The sequence below is a fragment of the Taurulus bubalis genome (genome assembly GCF_910589615.1).
Source record: "Taurulus bubalis genome assembly, chromosome: 7".
In the NCBI taxonomy this organism is placed as follows: domain Eukaryota; kingdom Metazoa; phylum Chordata; class Actinopteri; order Perciformes; family Cottidae; genus Taurulus; species Taurulus bubalis.
In genome coordinates, this window is record NC_136595.1 from 28,420,423 (window position 1) to 28,439,530 (window position 19,108).

Consider the following 19,108-nt stretch of genomic DNA (forward strand, 5'->3'; position numbering starts at 1 on the left):
TCACGCATTCACACAGCAGCCACTAGAGGGCAGCGTCACGCATTCACACAGCAGCCACTAGAGGGCAGCAGCACGCATTCACACACAGCCACTAGAGGGCAGCGTCACGCATTCACACACAGCCACTAGAGGGCAGCAGCACGCATTCACACAGCAGCCACTAGAGGGCAGCAGCACGCATTCACACAGCAGCCACTAGAGGGCAGCATCACACAGCCACTAGAGGGCAGCGTCACGCATTCACACAGCAGCCACTAGAGGGCAGCGTCCCACACTCACACAGCCACTAGAGGGCAGCATCACGCATTCACACAGCAGCCACTAGAGGGCAGCGTCACACACTCACACAGCCACTAGAGGGCAGCATCACGCATTCACACAGCAGCCACTAGAGGGCAGCGTCACGCATTCACACAGCAGCCACTAGAGGGCAGCAGCACGCATTCACACACAGCCACTAGAGGGCAGCGTCACGCATTCACACACAGCCACTAGAGGGCAGCATCACGCATTCACACACAGCCACTAGAGGGCAGCATCACGCATTCACACAGCAGCCACTAGAGGGCAGCAGCACGCATTATCTTCACTGAGTTCTCAGCAGATTCACGGTCTTCACTCTGAGTATGAGCACATGTTGGACTGAAGGAAGAGTCTCAAAGGCTCGAGTCCCGTCTCTGACCCATCGGCTTAAGCTTTGTTTATACTCCCACTTGGCGCTCGAGCCTCTGCAGATGGTGGCCAGCTTTCATCCTCTCTGCTCTCTGAGCTGCACGATTCTGTGAAAGAAGACGAGGAGAGTAACTCAGAGATGTGAACAAGACTGAGGGAGTAACCACTAAGCTCCATGAACCAACCTCCACTATAGAGAGGATTATAATTATAAACTCATATCTCATATTCATAGACTACTTTATCACCTTTAAACAAGTCAAGTATTACATGTGTTATAAAGAAACTAAGGTTGAATATCCTGTAAAATATTAGATTTGGTTGATAAATATTTACTCATATGGAGATTTTTAACACTTCCTGTTTATGAAACAGATAAAAAGTAAAAGTCCTTCTTTGTTAAATCCTCAGACATTACAATACCCTTTAATGACGCTTCACTGATATAAACTAAGCTTCACCTGACGTCACCTAGTACAAATAGCTAGTACTATTTGTAAAACATAAACTTAGCGGAACTAGCAGGCTAGCTAGCTAGCTAGCCTGCTAGTTCCGCTAAGTTTATGTTTTACAAATAGTTTTCTCTCCTGTGTTTATGACTTACGGACAGAAACATAAATAAAAGCAATAGTTTTATCCCAGGTGAGTTTTAAGTTACATAACTTTACATTATTAATATTATTATAATATGTGCCGTGTGTTGAGAGTAAAACCTAAGAACACAAGTCTAATATGATAAACACATTCCTACATTCCTCTGTGGTTATTGAGCGTTGCTCTTCTTGGTCTTCAGAGCCGCTCAGTTCCTCAGGAAGATGTCGGAGCCGTCGTCCATCCAGGAGTCTCAGAACTTGTCCATGTTCCTGGCAAACCACAACAAGATCACTCAGGTTGGTTCTGCTCCTCAGGATGCATTTAAGATCTCAGCTGCTTCTCTCTGGAGCTCGTTTCAGGCAAAACATACAATATACAGGGTTCACACGGTCATGGAGAACCTGGAACGGTCATGGAGTTTTAAAATGGTTATTTCCAGGTCTGGAAAAGTCCTTGAAAAAAATAAAACCCCAAAGGTTTAGTAAAAGTCATGTAAATGTGTTATATTCATGTGTTCATGTAAATGTGTTATATTCATGTGTTCATGTCGTTCATTTACGCTGAGTTTCATTTAAGGTTTACTGTATGCTTTGTGTTCTCATTGTTAGTTTAAATACTACATTTACTCACTTTTTACTGTTTACACCCAGACTTCACTAAATGTTTGTCATGACATTTGGGTTAAAGTCATGAAATCATTGGTCAGGATGTGTATGAACCCTGCATAGAAAACATGAAGAGAGAATGATTGAAACGTGACTATAATAATAATATAAACTTCCTCTTCAGTCCCTGCAGCAGCAGCTGGAGGTGATCAACGGATACGAGGAGCTGCTGGCCGACATCGTCAACCTGTGTGTGGAATACTACGACGACAAGATGTACCTCACGCCCAACGAGAAGCACACGCTGCTCAAGGTGCGGCGAGGCTCATGTATTATATATTCATGTATATATAAATACATATAAATACATGTTCCCCCTCCCAGGTGATGGGCTTCGGCTTGTACCTCATGGACGGAAACAGCAGCAACATCTACAAGCTGGATGCCAAGAAGAGGATCAACCTGACCAAGATAGACAAGTTCTTCAAGGTATGGGACGCTGGTGAAGTCACAGAGACGCTGAACTTATTTCATCACGTATTCATTCACCACACGGGTTTAACAATTCAACAGAAACTGTCTGTGTCATCCAGTCCACAGCCACGTTTGGATCCATTATTATTTTTTATCGTTTGAATTGTCGGTTTGTTTGCAGATAAATGTCAACAAGAAAGTAAAAGAGATTTTCCACAATTTAAATTTTAACTTACTAATTGATCCGAGACGATCATCATCGGTGTGTGTGTGTGTGTGTGTGTGTGTGTGTGTGTGTGTGTGTGTGTGTGTGTGTGTGTGTGTGTGTGTGTGTGTGTGTGTGTGTTGTGCGGCTGCAGCAGCTGCAGGTGGTCCCTCTGTTCGGAGACATGCAGATCGAGTTGTCACGCTACATCAAGACCAGCGCTCACTTTGAGGAGAACAAGTCCAGGTGAGGGACACACACACACATTCACACTCACACACACTCACACACACACTCTCTCACGCACCTACAGACGGACGTTGTTGTTCTCCTCCTCCAACTGTGTTTTTTCTTCTTCTCTCTCTTGTTGGTCTTCCTCTCTCCTCCTTCTCCTCTTCCTCCTTCTCCTCTTCCTCCTCCTCCTCCTCCTCCTCCTCCTCTTCCTCCTCCTCCTCCTCCTCAGGTGGACCTGTACGTCTATCTCCAGCAGTCCTCAGTACAACATCTGTGAGCAGATGCTTCAGATCCGTGACGATCACATGCGCTTCATCTCTGAGCTCGCTCGCTACAGCAACAGTGAGGTGAGTGAGGGGGTGTGGCTTCTGAGAGAGAGAGAGAGAGGGAGAGGGAGAGGGAGAGGGGGAGAGATCAGGTGTGTCTGTCATCAAGGTAAAGAGCGTTGCTGTGTTTCCCCGTGGTCGTGCTCCAGGTGGTGACCGGGTCGGGCCGCCAGGAGGCCCAGAAGACGGACTCTGAGTACCGGAAGCTGTTCGACTTGTCCCTGCAGGGCATCCAGCTGCTGTCCCAGTGGAGCGCCCACGTCATGGAAGTGGTGAGAACGCGGTTACCACGGTTACCTTCTGGCAGACGGACTCCGCTTTAGGCCTCAGCATGATCCATGATCTAGATTCTAGAGCCTTGATGTCTGTTCTCCTCCAGTACTCCTGGAAGCTGGTCCACCCGACCGACAAATACTCCAACAAGGAGTGTCCCGACAACGCCGAGGAGTACGAGAGGGCCACCAGGTACAACTACACCTGCGAGGAGAAGTTTGCCCTGGTGGAGGTGAGTGACGACATCCTCCTCTTCCTCCTCCTCTTCCTCCTCCTCTGTTGCCGTCTGGCTAACCGCGGCTCCGCCTGCAGGTGATGGCGATGATCAAGGGTCTGCAGGTGCTGATGGGCCGCATGGAGAGCGTGTTCAACCACGCCATCCGGCACACCATCTACTCCGCCCTGCAGGACTTCGCTCAGGTGACGCTGCGCGACCCGCTGAGGCAGGCCATCAAGAAGAAGAAGAACGTGATCCAGAGGTAGGGGCCGGGCTGTGGGGGGCGTCGCCCAATGAGGGGGGCGGGGTGTGTGAACTATTCCATCTCTTAAAGGGACAGCGTGTTCGATTTCATTTGTGTTAGATTTAGGGACATCTAGTGTGAAGTTGTAAACCAACTGCAACAACAGTTATGTTTACAACAACAAAGTCAGTTTATAAAGTCCTCCCTCGTTGCCCTCTTCCTCCCTCTTCCCTCTGCAGCGTCTTGCAGGCCATCAGGAAGACGGTGTGTGACTGGGAGGCGGGTCGAGAGCCGCACAACGACCCGGCGCTGCGTGGAGAGAAAGATCCAAAGGGAGGCTTCGATATCAAAGTCCCTCGCCGAGCGGTGGGACCCTCCAGCACACAGGTGGGTTCTCTAGCTCACAGGTGGGTTCTACAAACGGGTGGGTCTCAGCTGACTCAATCATGACTTCCTGGAAGGACAGAATTATTATTAGTATTATTATTTATTTTTTACAGTATTTGGTTCGAGCTAATGTTTATTTTTGGTGAATGAAGTCATTTCTCCTGACGGAAGCGGTCGTCACACACAATGTGTTCAAGGACCGGCCAGAAAGTAGAATTCTGATAATCACGTCGGATGAAAGTCCACTTTAATATGAGCCTATTTTTCTATTAATTAGCCTTTATCCTTATTTAATCCATACCTGACGGAGCTGAACACATCTGTGCTTCATGTGACGTCATTCTTTAGTTACTGTATTAGCGTCTCTTCGTTGCATAAACACAGATTCATCAGATTAGCGCCAACAGCTCATCTGTCCTCCAGGTGCAGAACCTGTTTATCTCCTGGATCAACACATAGAGGTCAGAGAACGGGTAGAGGTCAACTGAGCATTATCATGACATCATGACATCACTATCTAGAGAACGTGTGATGAACTTCTCTTCAGACTAAGAAGAGTTTCAGGACTCAAACCTGCAGGACGCTGGAGGATTTCACTGACTCACCTGCTGTGTCCCCCTGTCTGTCCCCCTGTCTGTCCCCCTGTCTGTCCCCCTGTCTGTCCCCCTGTCTGTCCCCCTGTCTGTCCCCCTGTCTGTCCCCCTGTCTGTCTGTCCCCCTGTCTGTCCTCCTGTCTGTCTGTCCCCCTGTCTGTCCCCCTGTCTGTCCCCCTGTCTGTCCCCCTGTCTGTCCTCCTGTCCTCCTCAGCTCTACATGGTGAGGACGATGCTGGAGTCCCTCATAGCGGATAAGAGTGGTTCTAAGAAGACTCTGCGCAGTGGACTGGAGAGTCCGACCATCCTGGACATCGAGAGGTTCCACCGCGAGTCCTTCTTCTACACGCACCTGCTGAACTTCAGTGGTGAGGAGGATGCTTTAAGTCATGGGTTCATCACCTACTGATGCTTTAAGTCATGGGTTCATCACCTAATGACGCTTTTAGTCATGGGTTCATCACCTACTGATGCTTTAAGTCATGGGTTTGTAACAGGCTCGGCCCTGACCTGGTCAGAACCTAGGGGGAGCGCCTACTCCTTACGCCAGCCGTGTAAGGAGGGCCCGTTTTAGAACCCTGAGGTTTCCCTCTCAGTTTGCTTTCGATTACAATTTATAGAGACAATGACGGATGTTAAAAACCCCATTCGTTCGGTTTCCCTACCTGTACTATTGAGCCACGTCTCCCCCGAACTGTTTCCTCTAACAGGAAAGGAAGATGAACCGTTTTACACACAGTGCAACCCAAACAATTACTTACATTTGTCTGGATCTGGAAACAAGGCAGGATCGTGCTGGATTGTCTTCCCTGGTCAATGTTACCTTCTTCGTCTAACCTGGAAGTTACCTGGAAGTTATCTTATTCCATTAAACGGGAGTCCCCATTGAGTAGAATTCTACACTCTTATTTGAGAGTATACATTTTATTTCAACAAGAGTTATTATACACACAGTACCATAACTGAGTCTTTTTCTTTACTTGGAGGGATTCCCCTCACTAGCTAAGAGTCAGTTCACCAGTATCATATGTTTAAAAAGCTACAAGAGTAAAAGTCACATTGTAGTTTATAAACCGCTTCTTTTTTGTCTTGGAAGGAAACCCCTCAGTGCTTAGAAGCAGTTACCAGTATTACAATATGGGAAAGTCTCGGTTTGATTTCTCAAACTGAGTGGTTCCATCTCAGGGACAGAGCCCAAGAGGAACTAAAGAAGTGTGCAGTTATCACATTATATAAAGTCAAGTGTGTGGGAAGATCTCTGTTGAGACACAGTGGGAGTAACAGGTGTGTGTGATTACAACATGCTTTGACCTTGGTCACACGCTCAATAGCGTGTTTGTGGTTACAGCTGCAAAAGCTACTCAAGGTCAGCTGATAAACAGCAGGACCATATTTAGACCTGTCTTCCATCTACAACAGGATACCATCTACTTTGACCATATATAAATGTCATAAAAAAACAGGGATGTACAGCGTATTTAAGCACAATTTCACTCAAAACAATTAGTTATAATGCACAAAGAGAAAATGAAAAGAACTTAGAAAAGAATAGAGAAAGAACTCATATTTTACATAACCAATCCTCAACAGGTTCATCACATATTCATGCTTTAAGGCATGGGTTCATCCCCTAATAATCTAGTGTTTGTTGTGTGAGAACGAGTTCAGGCTCTGCTCAGTGAAAATTAGTACTGGCTGAAGGTAAATTATATATATAGTAGATATATATTCTACGGTAAAGTCGTGAAGACCTTTATAATATTTCCTAATACTCGTGACCGTCCCTCAGTAGATGAAGAGTCCTCTCCTGCTCTTCCTCAGAGACCCTGCAGCAGTGCTGTGATCTGTCCCAGCTCTGGTTCAGGGAGTTCTTCCTGGAGCTCACGATGGGTCGCAGGATCCAGTTCCCCATCGAGATGTCCATGCCCTGGATCCTCACGGACCACATCCTGGAGACCAAGGAGGCGTCCATGATGGAGTGAGGCTCTCTTCTTCTTCTGGGGAACAGGGGACCTTTCTTTCTTCTTCTGGGGAACACATGGAGCATTGACTTCTATACAACCAGAGGAGGCGCCCCCTGGTGGTCAAGAGAGAGAATGCAGCTTTAACACATGATGCATATGCTTCTATACAACCAGAGGATTCACCCCCTGGTGGTCAGGAGAGAGAATGCAGCTTTAACACATGAAGCGTAGACTTCTATACAACCAGAGGAGTCGCCCCCTGGTGGTCAGGAGAGAGAATGCAGCTTTAACACATGAAGCATAGACTTCTATACAACCAGAGGAGTCGCCCCCTTGTGGTCAGGAGAGAGGATGCAGCTTTAACACATGAAGCATAGACTTCTATACAACCAGAGGAGTCGCCCCCTGGTGGTCAGGAGAGAGAATTCAGCTTTAACACATGAAGCATAGACTTCTGTTTGTGACATTTATCGTGTTTTGTTTTCTTCTCATCTTGTGTTTTAAAAAAAGGACTCTGGGTAAAACAGAATCCTAAAAAAATGGGATTAACCGTAAATGTTGTCATGCGAGTTTTAAATCTCTCCTGCAGGATTATGCAGGTTTAAGCCATTAAGCACACCGATCGGCAGCAATCATAAGTGCTGTATTTCTTCTACTGTTCTGTAATTCAACCATCTGGATGTTTAATATTGACGGTAATCATTTTAGGAAACCAAATTATAAAGTCACACAGTTTATGAAGCTGACTTAATAATAATAATTATTAATAATGAATAAGCTCTGAAGTGAATTATCTTATGTTGTTTGAACATGAACAGGCTTCTGCTGATCAAAGACTTCAAAACTACAACAAAAGGACAAAAACACAAAAGGCAGAAAGGAAGATTACATTCAGATTAAAGAGCAATTTAAACATGTCATGAAACTCAGGTTATGTTGGTCTTCATAACAGAAATCAGGATGAAACTCCTCTTCGGTTCCTAGAGTACATTGTGAAACCTTTTGTCATAATTGATGGTGATTCATCTCCACATTGTAAACATTCAAGCTGAAAACAAGAACACTCAGTTTTAGATCATCACTGTTTTAACGCCAAGAAAAGTCTCTAATAATCTGCATTAAAGGAAAAGACCAGAACATGATGCACACGACCTGACACACCTGTGCTCTAACACACCTGTGCTCTGACACACCTGTGCTCTGACACACCTGTGATGTAACACACCTGTGATGTAACACACCTGTGCTCTGACACACCTGAGCTCTGACACACCTGTGGTCTAACACACCTGTGATCTAACACACCTGAGCTCTGCAGGTATGTTCTGTACCCGCTGGACCTTTACAACGACAGCGCTCACTACGCGCTCACCAAGTTCAAGAAGCAGTTCCTCTACGACGAGATCGAGGCCGAGGTAATCCATCCTTTAATGTGTATATAAAAGCAATGCCTTAAGAAAAGGGCATTTTGGATGGTTCCTTCCTCGTTGAGATGAAACTTGTTGTTGTCGTCTCAGGTGAATTTGTGCTTCGACCAGTTCGTCTACAAGCTGGCGGACCAGATATTCGCCTACTACAAGATTCTAGCAGGAAGGTCTGTGAAGCGCTTCATGCTAAGGGAAATGACCATGTGATTTATCAACACATTTAAAATGTCACAGCTGAAAGTAACAGATAAAAGTTTGAAGCATCTGGATTCCGTCAAACGTTTCCACTTTAAACAACATGTGTTTTTTCATACACTTTAAATTGACTCTGCATTAATTTACTGCTAATGCAACACTTCCTGCTGCAGCTTCACTTTAAAAGCATTTCACTGGCGAGCCGTCGACTTAAGATAAGATGAGATAAGATAATCCTTTATTAGTCCCGCAGTGGGGAAATTGCAGGATTACAGCAGCAGAGCACACAGAGACACATAAGAAGTAAAAACAAAAAAGGAATCTAAAATAAAAACAGTAAAGAATACAATAGCAATATTAAATATACAGACTTTTATTGTGAAGTGGAAGCAGTACCGGGACATTTTAGAGGTTTGAAATATGTCAGGAAGCTGCTAGATTTCTTTGTGTTGTTTTTTATTTTAAGTCTTTTATCTTTGTTTTGATGATGTGCTTTAAAAAAGAAAAAAGGTTACGGATGTAACTCTGGTTCTATGAGTGGTCGAGGTGACTCTCTCTCTGCTCCTCAGCCTCCTGCTGGACAAGCGCCTGAGGACCGACTGTAAGAACCAAGGCGCCAACATCCCCTGGCCGGCCTCCAACCGCTACGAGACGCTGCTGAAGCAGCGCCACGTGCAGGTAGGTGTCCGTTAGCCCCGCCCCCTTTCTGCCGCCACAAGGCGGCGCCTCACTGACCGCCGCCTTGTGGCCCTCAGCTCCTCGGCCGCTCCATCGACCTGAACCGGCTCATCACGCAGAGGATCTCCGCCGCGCTCTACAAGTCTCTGGAGCTTGCCATCAACCGCTTCGAGAGCGAGGACCTGACCTCCATCATGGTGCGCCGCCTCGCCGCCATCTTTGAGTCCGCTACGCCCCGCTGGCGTGGTTTCTAATGTGTGTGTGTGTGTGTGTGTGTGTGTGTGTGTGTGTGGTCCAAAGGAACTGGAAGGCCTCCTGGACATCAACCGCATGACGCACAAGCTGCTCAGTAAGTTCCTGACGCTGGACAGCCTGGACGCCATGTTCCGCGAGGCCAACCACAACGTGTCGGCGCCGTACGGCCGCATCACGCTGCACGTCTTCTGGGAGCTCAACTACGACTTCCTGCCCAACTACTGCTACAACGGCTCCACCAACAGGTGCGCCGCCGCCGCCGCCTGCGGTCTATGTGAAGCCGGGTTCTGAAGGCTGATGTGTGTGTGTGTGTGTGTGTGTGTGTGTGTGTGTGTGTGTGTGTGTGTGTGTGTGTGTGTGTGTGTGGGGTTCCAGGTTCGTGCGCACCGTGCTGCCGTTCTCTCAGGAGTTCCAGAGGGACAAGCCGCCCAACGCACAGCCCCAGTACCTGTACGGGTCAAAGGTCAGCAGCTCCCTTAGAGACACTTCTTTACTTTACAGGACGTCAGCACAAGAGAGACGACGGGAAAATATGAACGTCTTAAAACGAGTTAAAGGAAAGAAAAACGTCTTTCGTGAGTTTCTAATGAGAAGAGTTGAGTGGAAATAAATAATGAGATTCAGTTTGAATGTTTCCATTCAGAGTCCTCAGGAACACAAATAGGATTTCATGGAGAAAAACTCAAGAATTATGAAGTGAATTCGCTCCAAACACGTTGATGGAATGAACCTAGTTCTCTTTTTTACAAAGTTTTGAAGTTGAACTTAAATGAGGTGATTGACTCCTTTCACATTATATTACACTTTCATTGACAAATAAAAAGACTTCTATCCGAGAAATTATGTTCCTCTCCATGTCAGTATTTTCCCTCCAAATAAGAGATATTTTTATATAAAGAAAATTAATTGGCTGCAAAATATTTACTCAAATGATTGTAATTAAGATGTAAAAAGTAATGATCTGTCTTTCTAAATATTCAGACTTGTTTATCGTGTTTTTAATCGTGAATCTCTGTGGCGGTGAAGAGAGGCGTCATCATATCGGTTTCAGGAGCAAGAATAAAGAATCGGTCATTCAAGAGCACGGATTAGTTTGTTTCTCCGCGACTCCGCCAGCGGATGAAAGAAGCTCAGGCGGAACAATGCCGATGACCTCAATCCGCCGCCTCACACCGGCTCGCTGCCGGACCGCTTAGCCAGCGTCCTCAGCTCGTGGTCTTGGGCGACGACGAGGCCGCCGCCCTCGCTGGCGCGCCGCGGGGCGTACAGGCGGCCGGAGCCGGCCGTGCCGCGGCGGGAGGAGCGGGCGGCGCCGCGGCAGCCGGCGGGCGCGGAGCACGCGGTGTGCAGGCAGCCCCACAGCAGGATGCCGGCGATGACCAGCAGCAGCACGCAGCAGGTCAGCCAGGCCGCCACCGCCAGCTCCCAGCCCGCCCGGTCGTGGCCCTCGCCGCTGTCGCTCGGCGTGCTGAACACCTGGCACTGGTCTCGCACCGGGTTGGCCGCCTGGCAGGTGACGCACAGGAAGTAGGCGGTCTGCGGCAGCAGGTTGGCCAGGTGCGCGCTGGTCTGGCTCACCGGGATGCGCTCCTCGTGCAGGAAGCTCTTGCGCTGGTAGCCCATCAGCAGGCTGTTCCAGTTGGGGTCGTACATCACGCTGTAGAAGGTGTCCAGGCAGCCGGCCGACACCGGCCAGCTCACGCGGGCCGAGGTGGCGGACACGTTGTAGACCGCGACCCCCATGATGCAACGGGGCTCCTCAGTCGCTACGGCCTTTGGGGAGAGAGAGAGAGAGACGTTATCAGTGCGTTACGATCAGTACGTTACAATACGATCTGTATGATACGATCTGTACAGTACGATACGATCTGTACGATACGATCTGTACGTTACGATGCGATCTGTACGATACGATTTGTACGTTACAATACGATCTGTATGATACGATACGATCTGTACGTTACGATACGATCTGTACGATACGATCTGTTGATACGATCTGTACGTTACGATACGATTTGTACGTTACAATACGATCTGTATGATACGATCTGTACGTTACGATACAATCTGTACGATACGATCTGTACGATACAATATGATCTGTATGAACTGTACGATACGATCTGTACATTACAATACGATCTGTATGATACGATACGAACGTTACGATACGATCTGTACGATACAATATGATCTGTATGATACGATCTGTACGATACGATCTGTACATTACAATACGATCTGTACGTTACGATACGATCTGTACGATACGATCTGTACGATTTGTACGTTACAATACGATCTGTACAATACGATCTGTACATTACAATACGATCTGTACGTTACGATACGATCTGTACGATTTGTACGTTACAATACGATCTGTACATTACAATACGATCTGTACGATACGATCTGTACGTTACGATCTGTACGATTAGTACGTTACAATACGATCTGTACGTTACGATACGATCTGTACGATTAGTACGTTACAATACGATCTGTACGTTACAATACGATCTGTACGATACGATCTGTACGATTAGTACGTTACAATACGATCTGTACGTTACAATATGATCTGTACGTTACAATACGATCTGTACGATTAGTACGTTACAATACGATCTGTACGTTACAATATGATCTGTACAATACGATCTGTACGATACGATTTGTACGTTACGATACGATCTGTACGATTAGTACGTTACAATACGATCTGTACATTACAATACGATCTGTACGATACGATTTGTACGTTACAATACGATCTGTACGATACGATTTGTACATTACAATACGATCTGTACATTACGATACGATCTGTACGATACGATTTGTACGTTACAATACGATCTGTACGATACGATCTGTACGATACGATCTGTACATTACAATACGATCTGTACGATACGATCTGTACAATTAGTACGTTACGATCTGTACGATTAGTACGTTACGATCTGTACGATTAGTACGTTACGATCTGTACGATTAGTACGTTACAATACGATCTGTACGTTACGATACGATCTGTACATTACGATACGATCTGTACGTTACGATACGATCTGTACGATCTGTACGTTACGATCTGTACGATTAGTACGTTACGATCTGTACGATTAGTACGTTACGATACGATCTGTACGTTACGATACGATCTGTACGATACGATCTGTACATTGCAATACGATCTGTACGTTACGATACGATCTGTACATTACAATACGATCTGTACGTTACGATACGATCTGTACGTTACGATACGATCTGTACAATTAGTACGTTACGATCTGTACGTTACGATACGATCTGTACATTACAATACGATCTGTACGTTACGATACGATCTGTACGTTACGATACGATCTGTACAATTAGTACGTTACGATCTGTACGTTACGATACGATCTGTACAATTAGTACGTTACGATCTGTACGTTACGATACGATCTGTACATTACAATACGATCTGTACGTTACGATACGATCTGTACGTTACGATACGATCTGTACAATTAGTACGTTACGATCTGTACGTTACGATACGATCTGTACGTTAAGATACGATCTGTACGATTAGTACGTTACAATACGATCTGTACGATTAGTACGTTACCATACGATCTGTACGACACGATTTGTACGCTACAATGCGGTCAGTATGACATGATCAGTACGTTACAATAAGATCTGTACAGTACGATCAGTACGTTACGGGTAAAAGTGCCGCGATGTTTGATTTCCTCGCCCGGTCCTGCATGGTGTCATGGCCGCCCATCACACAAAAGCATAACGAGTGAAGGAACAATATGGAGGATAATAAGTATGAAGGATGATGTGACCGCAGGAGGACACAGATGTTGACCTCATGACCTCATGCAGAGGCTCAGCCGTCACCTGCTGAGGACAGGTGGTGTCCAGCTTTGAGGCAGCGGTGATGCGAATGCGTATTAAAATATAGAACACAGAACAACACGGTCTGGAACTGGAGAAGACTTAAAACTGTCCAATGGAAGATTTCAACAAGGAGAATTTAAAGAACGCAGTATTTTTAGAAGAGCATTTCTCAACAAAAAAAACACTCAGATAATATAACAGTTATGATTAAGAGGTAATCATCTCTCCACCAATACAATGAATCTTTCCACTAATAAAATCTTTCCACACGTTTTCTGGTGCGTCGGCTGTAAAACACAAAGATCCGATTCGGTAACGAGGAATTTAATAAAGAGAATATTTAGTTTTCATCCCTTCAAAGCGTAACTTACCAGAGAAACACAGCCGGCGTGTTGAGAGTCTCACTGTGTTCACATCTACTCACTCCTGTCTCTGTGGGACACACTGGTGTGTGTCTGTCTCCTGTGGGACACACTGGTGTGTGTCTGTCTCCTGTGGGACACACTGGTGTGTGTCTGTCTCTGTGGACACACTGGTGTGTGTCTGTCTCCTGTGTGGGACACACTGGTGTGTGTCTGTCTCTGTGGACACACTGGTGTGTGTCTGTCTCCTGTGGGACACACTGGTGTGTGTCTGTCTCTGTGGACACACTGGTGTGTGTCTGTCTCCTGTGGGACACACTGGTGTGTGTCTGTCTCCTGTGTGGGACACACTGGTGTGTGTCTGTCTCCTGTGTGGGACACACTGGTGTGTGTCTGTCTCTGTGGACACACTGGTGTGTGTCTGTCTCCTGTGTGGGACACACTAGTGTGTGTCTGTCTCTGTGGGACACACTGGTGTGTGTCTGTCTCTGTGGACACACTAGTGTGTGTCTGTCTCTGTGGACACACTAGTGTGTGTCTGTCTCCTGTGGGACACACTGGTGTGTGTCTGTCTCCGCTGCCTCTCTTGTGTAGCTGGATTGTGTGGCTGGATTAGAGCAGCATCATCGGGGGAGGAGCTGAAATCTGTGTCTGTTTAGAAAAGAGGGCGTTATCTAGAATGAGAATATCATCACAACAACACACACTAAAAATATAAATGCATCATTTAAGAAAATTAATCATATGTAAATAAGGACGTATGTAATAATATGTAAAATAATTAAATGAATACATGTTTAAATAAATAAATACTGATGTTTAAATAAATAAATACTGATGTTTAAATAAATAAATACTGATATTTAAATAAATAAATACTGATGTTTAAATACATTCATATTTATGTTAATAAATCAATTCAAAAATAAATAAATGTAAATAAATCAATTCAAAATAAATACATATTTACATGTAAATAAACAGTAAGACTAAAAATACAAAACCAGCAGGTACAAATATATAAAACCTGTTATCAGAGAAGAGTCTCACGTTAAGTTCTGTTATATTGTTATTTTATATATAGATCTTTATAAGAGAGCAGAGCTTCAGAGTAAAAACCTTGTAAATGTCAGTCACACACAGCTTTAAAACATTTTAAAACACTGGTATGATAATGAAGCGGCTGAAAGGTCCAGTCTGTCTCATGAGCTCTGAACAGCTGCTGGCCGGTTCTGTTCACGCTCCCCAGAGGATGATCCTCCTGATGCCAGTGTTCCCACTGAGCTCATGATCACCAGCACACAAACATCTAAATCCAACAGACGTGTCTCTCTGCTGCCCCCTTCAGGACAAACACTGCTATTTATTATTCTCATAATCACCAGGATGTTATTAAACTAAACAGAGAAATACAGTCTATGACTGTATGCAAGTACATTATAATTATAGAGCTGTTCACAAGTTAAACTTATGATTAATTATATTTATATGGCTTGTTATAACACGCTCTACAAATAATAAATAGTGCTAAACATTTCTTTAATGATGTGTTCAAATGTCTGTGACGACGTGGAGATCAACAGACGTTCCTGAGGAATGTACCAAAGTGAACGTTTAGTTTAGCATTGAAACGTTCAGTTAATCATCATCATCATCACCATCATCATCATCACCACCACCATCATCACCACCATCATCATCATCATCATCACCATCATCATGACCATCATCACCATCATCATCACCATCATCACCACCATCATCATCATCACCACCATCACCACCCTCTCCTCTCTCCTGCAGACCCTGAACCTGGCGTACAGCAGCATCTTCAGCACCTACAGGAACTTCGTGGGCCCGCCCCACATCAAGGTCATGTGCCGGCTGCTGGGCTACCAGGGCATCGCCGTGGTGATGGAGGAGCTGCTGAAGGTGGTCAAGAGCCTGGTGAGACGAGCGGGAGGGCAAAGCCCGTTCCCTCCGAGCGACCGGCATTATCTCCTGATTCTCCTTGAACGCGTCACGTGACGCTTCATCAAAGACATCAATAAAGTTTATTTAATCAGATTGTGTTGAAACATTAAACTCATGCTTTATTAACAGAACCACAGGATGTTTGTTTCCACTTTTCCATCATGATGAACTGTGAAGCTGCTGCTCACCGCTCTCTCTCTGCAGCTTCAGGGAACCATCATGCAGTACGTGAAGACGCTGATGGAGGTGATGCCCAAGATCTGCAGGCTGCCGCGCCACGAGTACGGATCCCCAGGTGAGCGCCGCCACCAGAGATTATACTATTATTAAAATATGTATATTTTTCTCGCCTCCTCAGGACGTGAAGCTTCTCTTTGCTTGTTTGCTTGCAGGCATCCTGGAGTTCTTCCACCACCAGCTGAAGGACATCGTGGAATACGCTGAGCTGAAGACGGTGTGCTTCCAGAACCTGAGGGAGGTCGGCAACGCCATGCTGTTCTGCCTGCTGAGCGAGCAGAGCCTGGTAGGCGCATTCACTCACTCACTCGCTCATGTGTTCATCAGCGTCAGCGCTCCGTTCCTCACCTGTCCTCCTCTCAGTCCCAGGAGGAGGTGTGTGACCTGCTGCATGCGGCCCCGTTCCAGAACATCCTGCCCAGAGTCCACGTGAAAGGTGAGCCAGCAGGTCTGAGCTCCATGAGGATTCATGTGTTCACGGCTGAGGGACAGACGGGGTGAACGGGTGACAGAGGAGCAGCGTTTAGGGCGTAGTGACATCTAGTGGTGGAGTTACACATTACAACCAACTGATCACAGCTCCACTCAGGATGCATGATGCTGCTCACCACCAGGGGTGCTGTTGACAACAACAACACCACCAACAACAATAATAATAATAACAACAACACCACCAACAACAATAACAACAATAATAACAACAACAACAACACCACCACCTCTCCCTGTCGTGTCTCTCTCTGCAGAGGGGGAACGTCTGGACGCCAAGATGAAACGCCTGGAGTCCAAATACACGGCCCTGCACCTGGTTCCACTGATAGAACGCCTGGGAACCCCACAGGTACCCAACATCATCTTCAAGATAATTACCCACAATTCATAGCAATGTGACGTTAAACACTGGGTCACCAGTGGAAGTATTGAGGTCAGCAGAGAGAATGCAGCTTTAACACATGAAGATAGACTTCTATACAACCAGAGGAGTCGCCCCCTGGTGGTCAGCAGAGAGAATGCAGCTTTAACACATAGACTTCTATACAACCAGAGGAGTCGCCCCCTGGTGGTCAGGAGGGAGAATGCAGCTTTAACACATAGACTTCTATACAACCAGAGGAGTCGCCCCCTGGTGGTCAGGAGAGAGAATGCAGCTTTAACACATATACTTCTATACAACCCTCGCTTCTCTTTCAGCAAATCGCCATCGCTCGTGAGGGCGACCTCCTGACGAAGGAGCGTCTGTGTTGTGGTCTCTCGATGTTCGAGGTCATCTTGACTCGCGTTCGAGGTTTCCTTGACGACCCCATCTGGCGCGGCCCGCTGCCTAGCAACGGTGTGATGCACGTAGACGAGTGTGTGGAGTTCCACCGCCTCTGGAGCGCCATGCAGTTTGTTTACTGCATCCCAGTGGGAGCCCACGAGTTCACAGTGGAGTGAGTGTACACACACACACACACACACACACACAGACACAGACACAGACACAGACACACACACACAGACACACAGACACAGACACAGACACACACACACACAGACACACACACACACACAGACACACACACACACAGTGTTAACTCCGTCTCGTCTTGCAGGCAGTGCTTCGGGGACGGCCTCCACTGGGCCGGCTGCATGATCATCTCCCTGCTGGGTCAGCACCGCCGCTTCGACATCCTGGACTTCAGCTACCATCTGCTGAAGGTGCAGAAGCACGACGGCAAGGACGAGGTCATCAAGAGCGTGGTGAGCAGGGGAGCCCCTAGTGGACACCAGGAGAATAACATGTATTATCTCTATAATGCAGCAGTGATGCCCCTAGTGGACACCAGGAGAATAACATGTATTATCTATATAATACAGCAGTGATGCCCCCAGTGGACACCAGGAGAATAACATGTATTATCTATAATACAGCAGTGATGCCCCTAGTGGACACCAGAAGAATAACATGTATTATCTCTATAATACAGCAGTGATGCCTCTAGTGGACACCAGGAGAATAACATGTATTATCTCTATAATACAGCAGTGATGCCCCCAGTGGACACCAGGAGAATAACATGTATTATCTCTATAATACAGCAGTGATGCCTCTAGTGGACACCAGGAGAATAACATGTATTATCTCTATAATACAGCAGTGATGCCCCTAGTGGACACCAGGAGAATAACATGTATTATCTCTATAATACAGCAGTGATGCCCCTAGTGGACACCAGGAGAATAACATGTATTATCTATAATACAGCAGTGATGCCCCTAGTGGACACCAGGAGAATAACATGTATTATCTCTATAATATAATGCCCCTAGTGGACACCAGGAGAATAACATGTATTATCTCTATAATACAGCAGTGATGCCCCCAGTGGACACCAGGAGAATAACATGTATTATCTATAATACAGCAGTGATGCCCCTAGTGGACACCAGGAGAATAACATGTATTATCTCTATAATACAGCAGTGATGCCCCTAGTGGACACCAGGAGAATAACATGTATTATCTCTATAATACAGCAGTGATGCCCCTAGTGGACACCAGGAGAATAACATGTATTATCTATAATACAGCAGTGATGCCCCTAGTGGACACCAGGAGAATAACATGTATTATCTCTATAATATAATGCCCCTAGTGGACACCAGGAGAATAACATGTATTATCTCTATAATACAGCAGTGATGCCCCTAGTGGACACCAGGAGAATAACATGTATTATCTCTATATTTCCCTCCAGCCTCTGAAGAAGATGGTCGACAGAATCCGCAAATTCCAGATCATCAACAACGAGGTGTTCTCCATCCTGAACAAGTACCTGAAGTCCGGCGACGGGGAGAACATGCCGGTGGAACACGTGCGGTGTTTCCAACCGCCGATCCACCAGTCGCTCGCCAGCAGCTGAGGCGGACCAGTACAGAACCAGTACAGAACCCAGCCGGGTCACATTCCTGTCAATCATTATGTTTTGTATTCACTTGTGCCTTATCAGAAATGAATATAGATATTTCCCCTTTGTGGATGAACTATTTGTTTTATACGTAGGGAGGTGAGATTAGTTTTATCCGATGATATTTAAGGGTTTGCGGTGGTGGAGTTATATTAAAGGTGGACGGGGACTATATTTTAAGTGTTTTCTATATTGATGAAACGTGCATGCTGAACGGTTTAAACATGGAAAGTAACAACGCTTATACTCGTGAAGCATTTATTCACTGTGCCTTGTTTTTAATCATTTTAATTCAATAAATATGTAACAAATCTGTTGGTTCATCCGGAGCT

The 19,108-nt window shown here is 46.0% G+C and overlaps 2 protein-coding genes across 2 annotated transcripts in view; one reads left to right on the forward strand and one right to left on the reverse strand.

The window, feature by feature from the left end:
- Positions 1 to 19,089, forward strand: part of cyfip1 (cytoplasmic FMR1 interacting protein 1) — a 36,253-nt gene extending 17,164 nt beyond the window's left edge. Inside the window, exons 7-31 of the mRNA XM_079220975.1 lie at positions 1,466 to 1,562; positions 2,056 to 2,184; positions 2,256 to 2,360; positions 2,705 to 2,796; positions 3,014 to 3,131; positions 3,260 to 3,382; positions 3,490 to 3,615; positions 3,696 to 3,862; positions 4,084 to 4,231; positions 5,039 to 5,192; positions 6,646 to 6,802; positions 8,107 to 8,203; positions 8,306 to 8,382; positions 8,980 to 9,088; positions 9,166 to 9,285; positions 9,389 to 9,588; positions 9,719 to 9,806; positions 15,421 to 15,564; positions 15,796 to 15,886; positions 15,984 to 16,114; positions 16,192 to 16,264; positions 16,575 to 16,669; positions 17,020 to 17,258; positions 17,421 to 17,568; positions 18,567 to 19,089. Coding sequence (XP_079077101.1) covers positions 1,466 to 1,562; positions 2,056 to 2,184; positions 2,256 to 2,360; positions 2,705 to 2,796; positions 3,014 to 3,131; positions 3,260 to 3,382; positions 3,490 to 3,615; positions 3,696 to 3,862; positions 4,084 to 4,231; positions 5,039 to 5,192; positions 6,646 to 6,802; positions 8,107 to 8,203; positions 8,306 to 8,382; positions 8,980 to 9,088; positions 9,166 to 9,285; positions 9,389 to 9,588; positions 9,719 to 9,806; positions 15,421 to 15,564; positions 15,796 to 15,886; positions 15,984 to 16,114; positions 16,192 to 16,264; positions 16,575 to 16,669; positions 17,020 to 17,258; positions 17,421 to 17,568; positions 18,567 to 18,731 — 3,193 coding nt within the window. The 3' untranslated portion in view covers positions 18,732 to 19,089. The remainder of the gene's footprint in view (positions 1 to 1,465; positions 1,563 to 2,055; positions 2,185 to 2,255; positions 2,361 to 2,704; positions 2,797 to 3,013; positions 3,132 to 3,259; positions 3,383 to 3,489; positions 3,616 to 3,695; positions 3,863 to 4,083; positions 4,232 to 5,038; positions 5,193 to 6,645; positions 6,803 to 8,106; positions 8,204 to 8,305; positions 8,383 to 8,979; positions 9,089 to 9,165; positions 9,286 to 9,388; positions 9,589 to 9,718; positions 9,807 to 15,420; positions 15,565 to 15,795; positions 15,887 to 15,983; positions 16,115 to 16,191; positions 16,265 to 16,574; positions 16,670 to 17,019; positions 17,259 to 17,420; positions 17,569 to 18,566) is intronic.
- Positions 10,511 to 11,086, reverse strand: fndc9 (fibronectin type III domain containing 9; the record flags this gene model as incomplete). The annotated part of the gene is made up of 1 exon (XM_079221451.1): positions 10,511 to 11,086. One exon carries the CDS (start codon positions 11,084 to 11,086, stop codon positions 10,511 to 10,513), a length of 576 nt encoding a protein of 191 aa, XP_079077577.1.
- Positions 19,090 to 19,108: the final 19 nt, after the last annotated feature.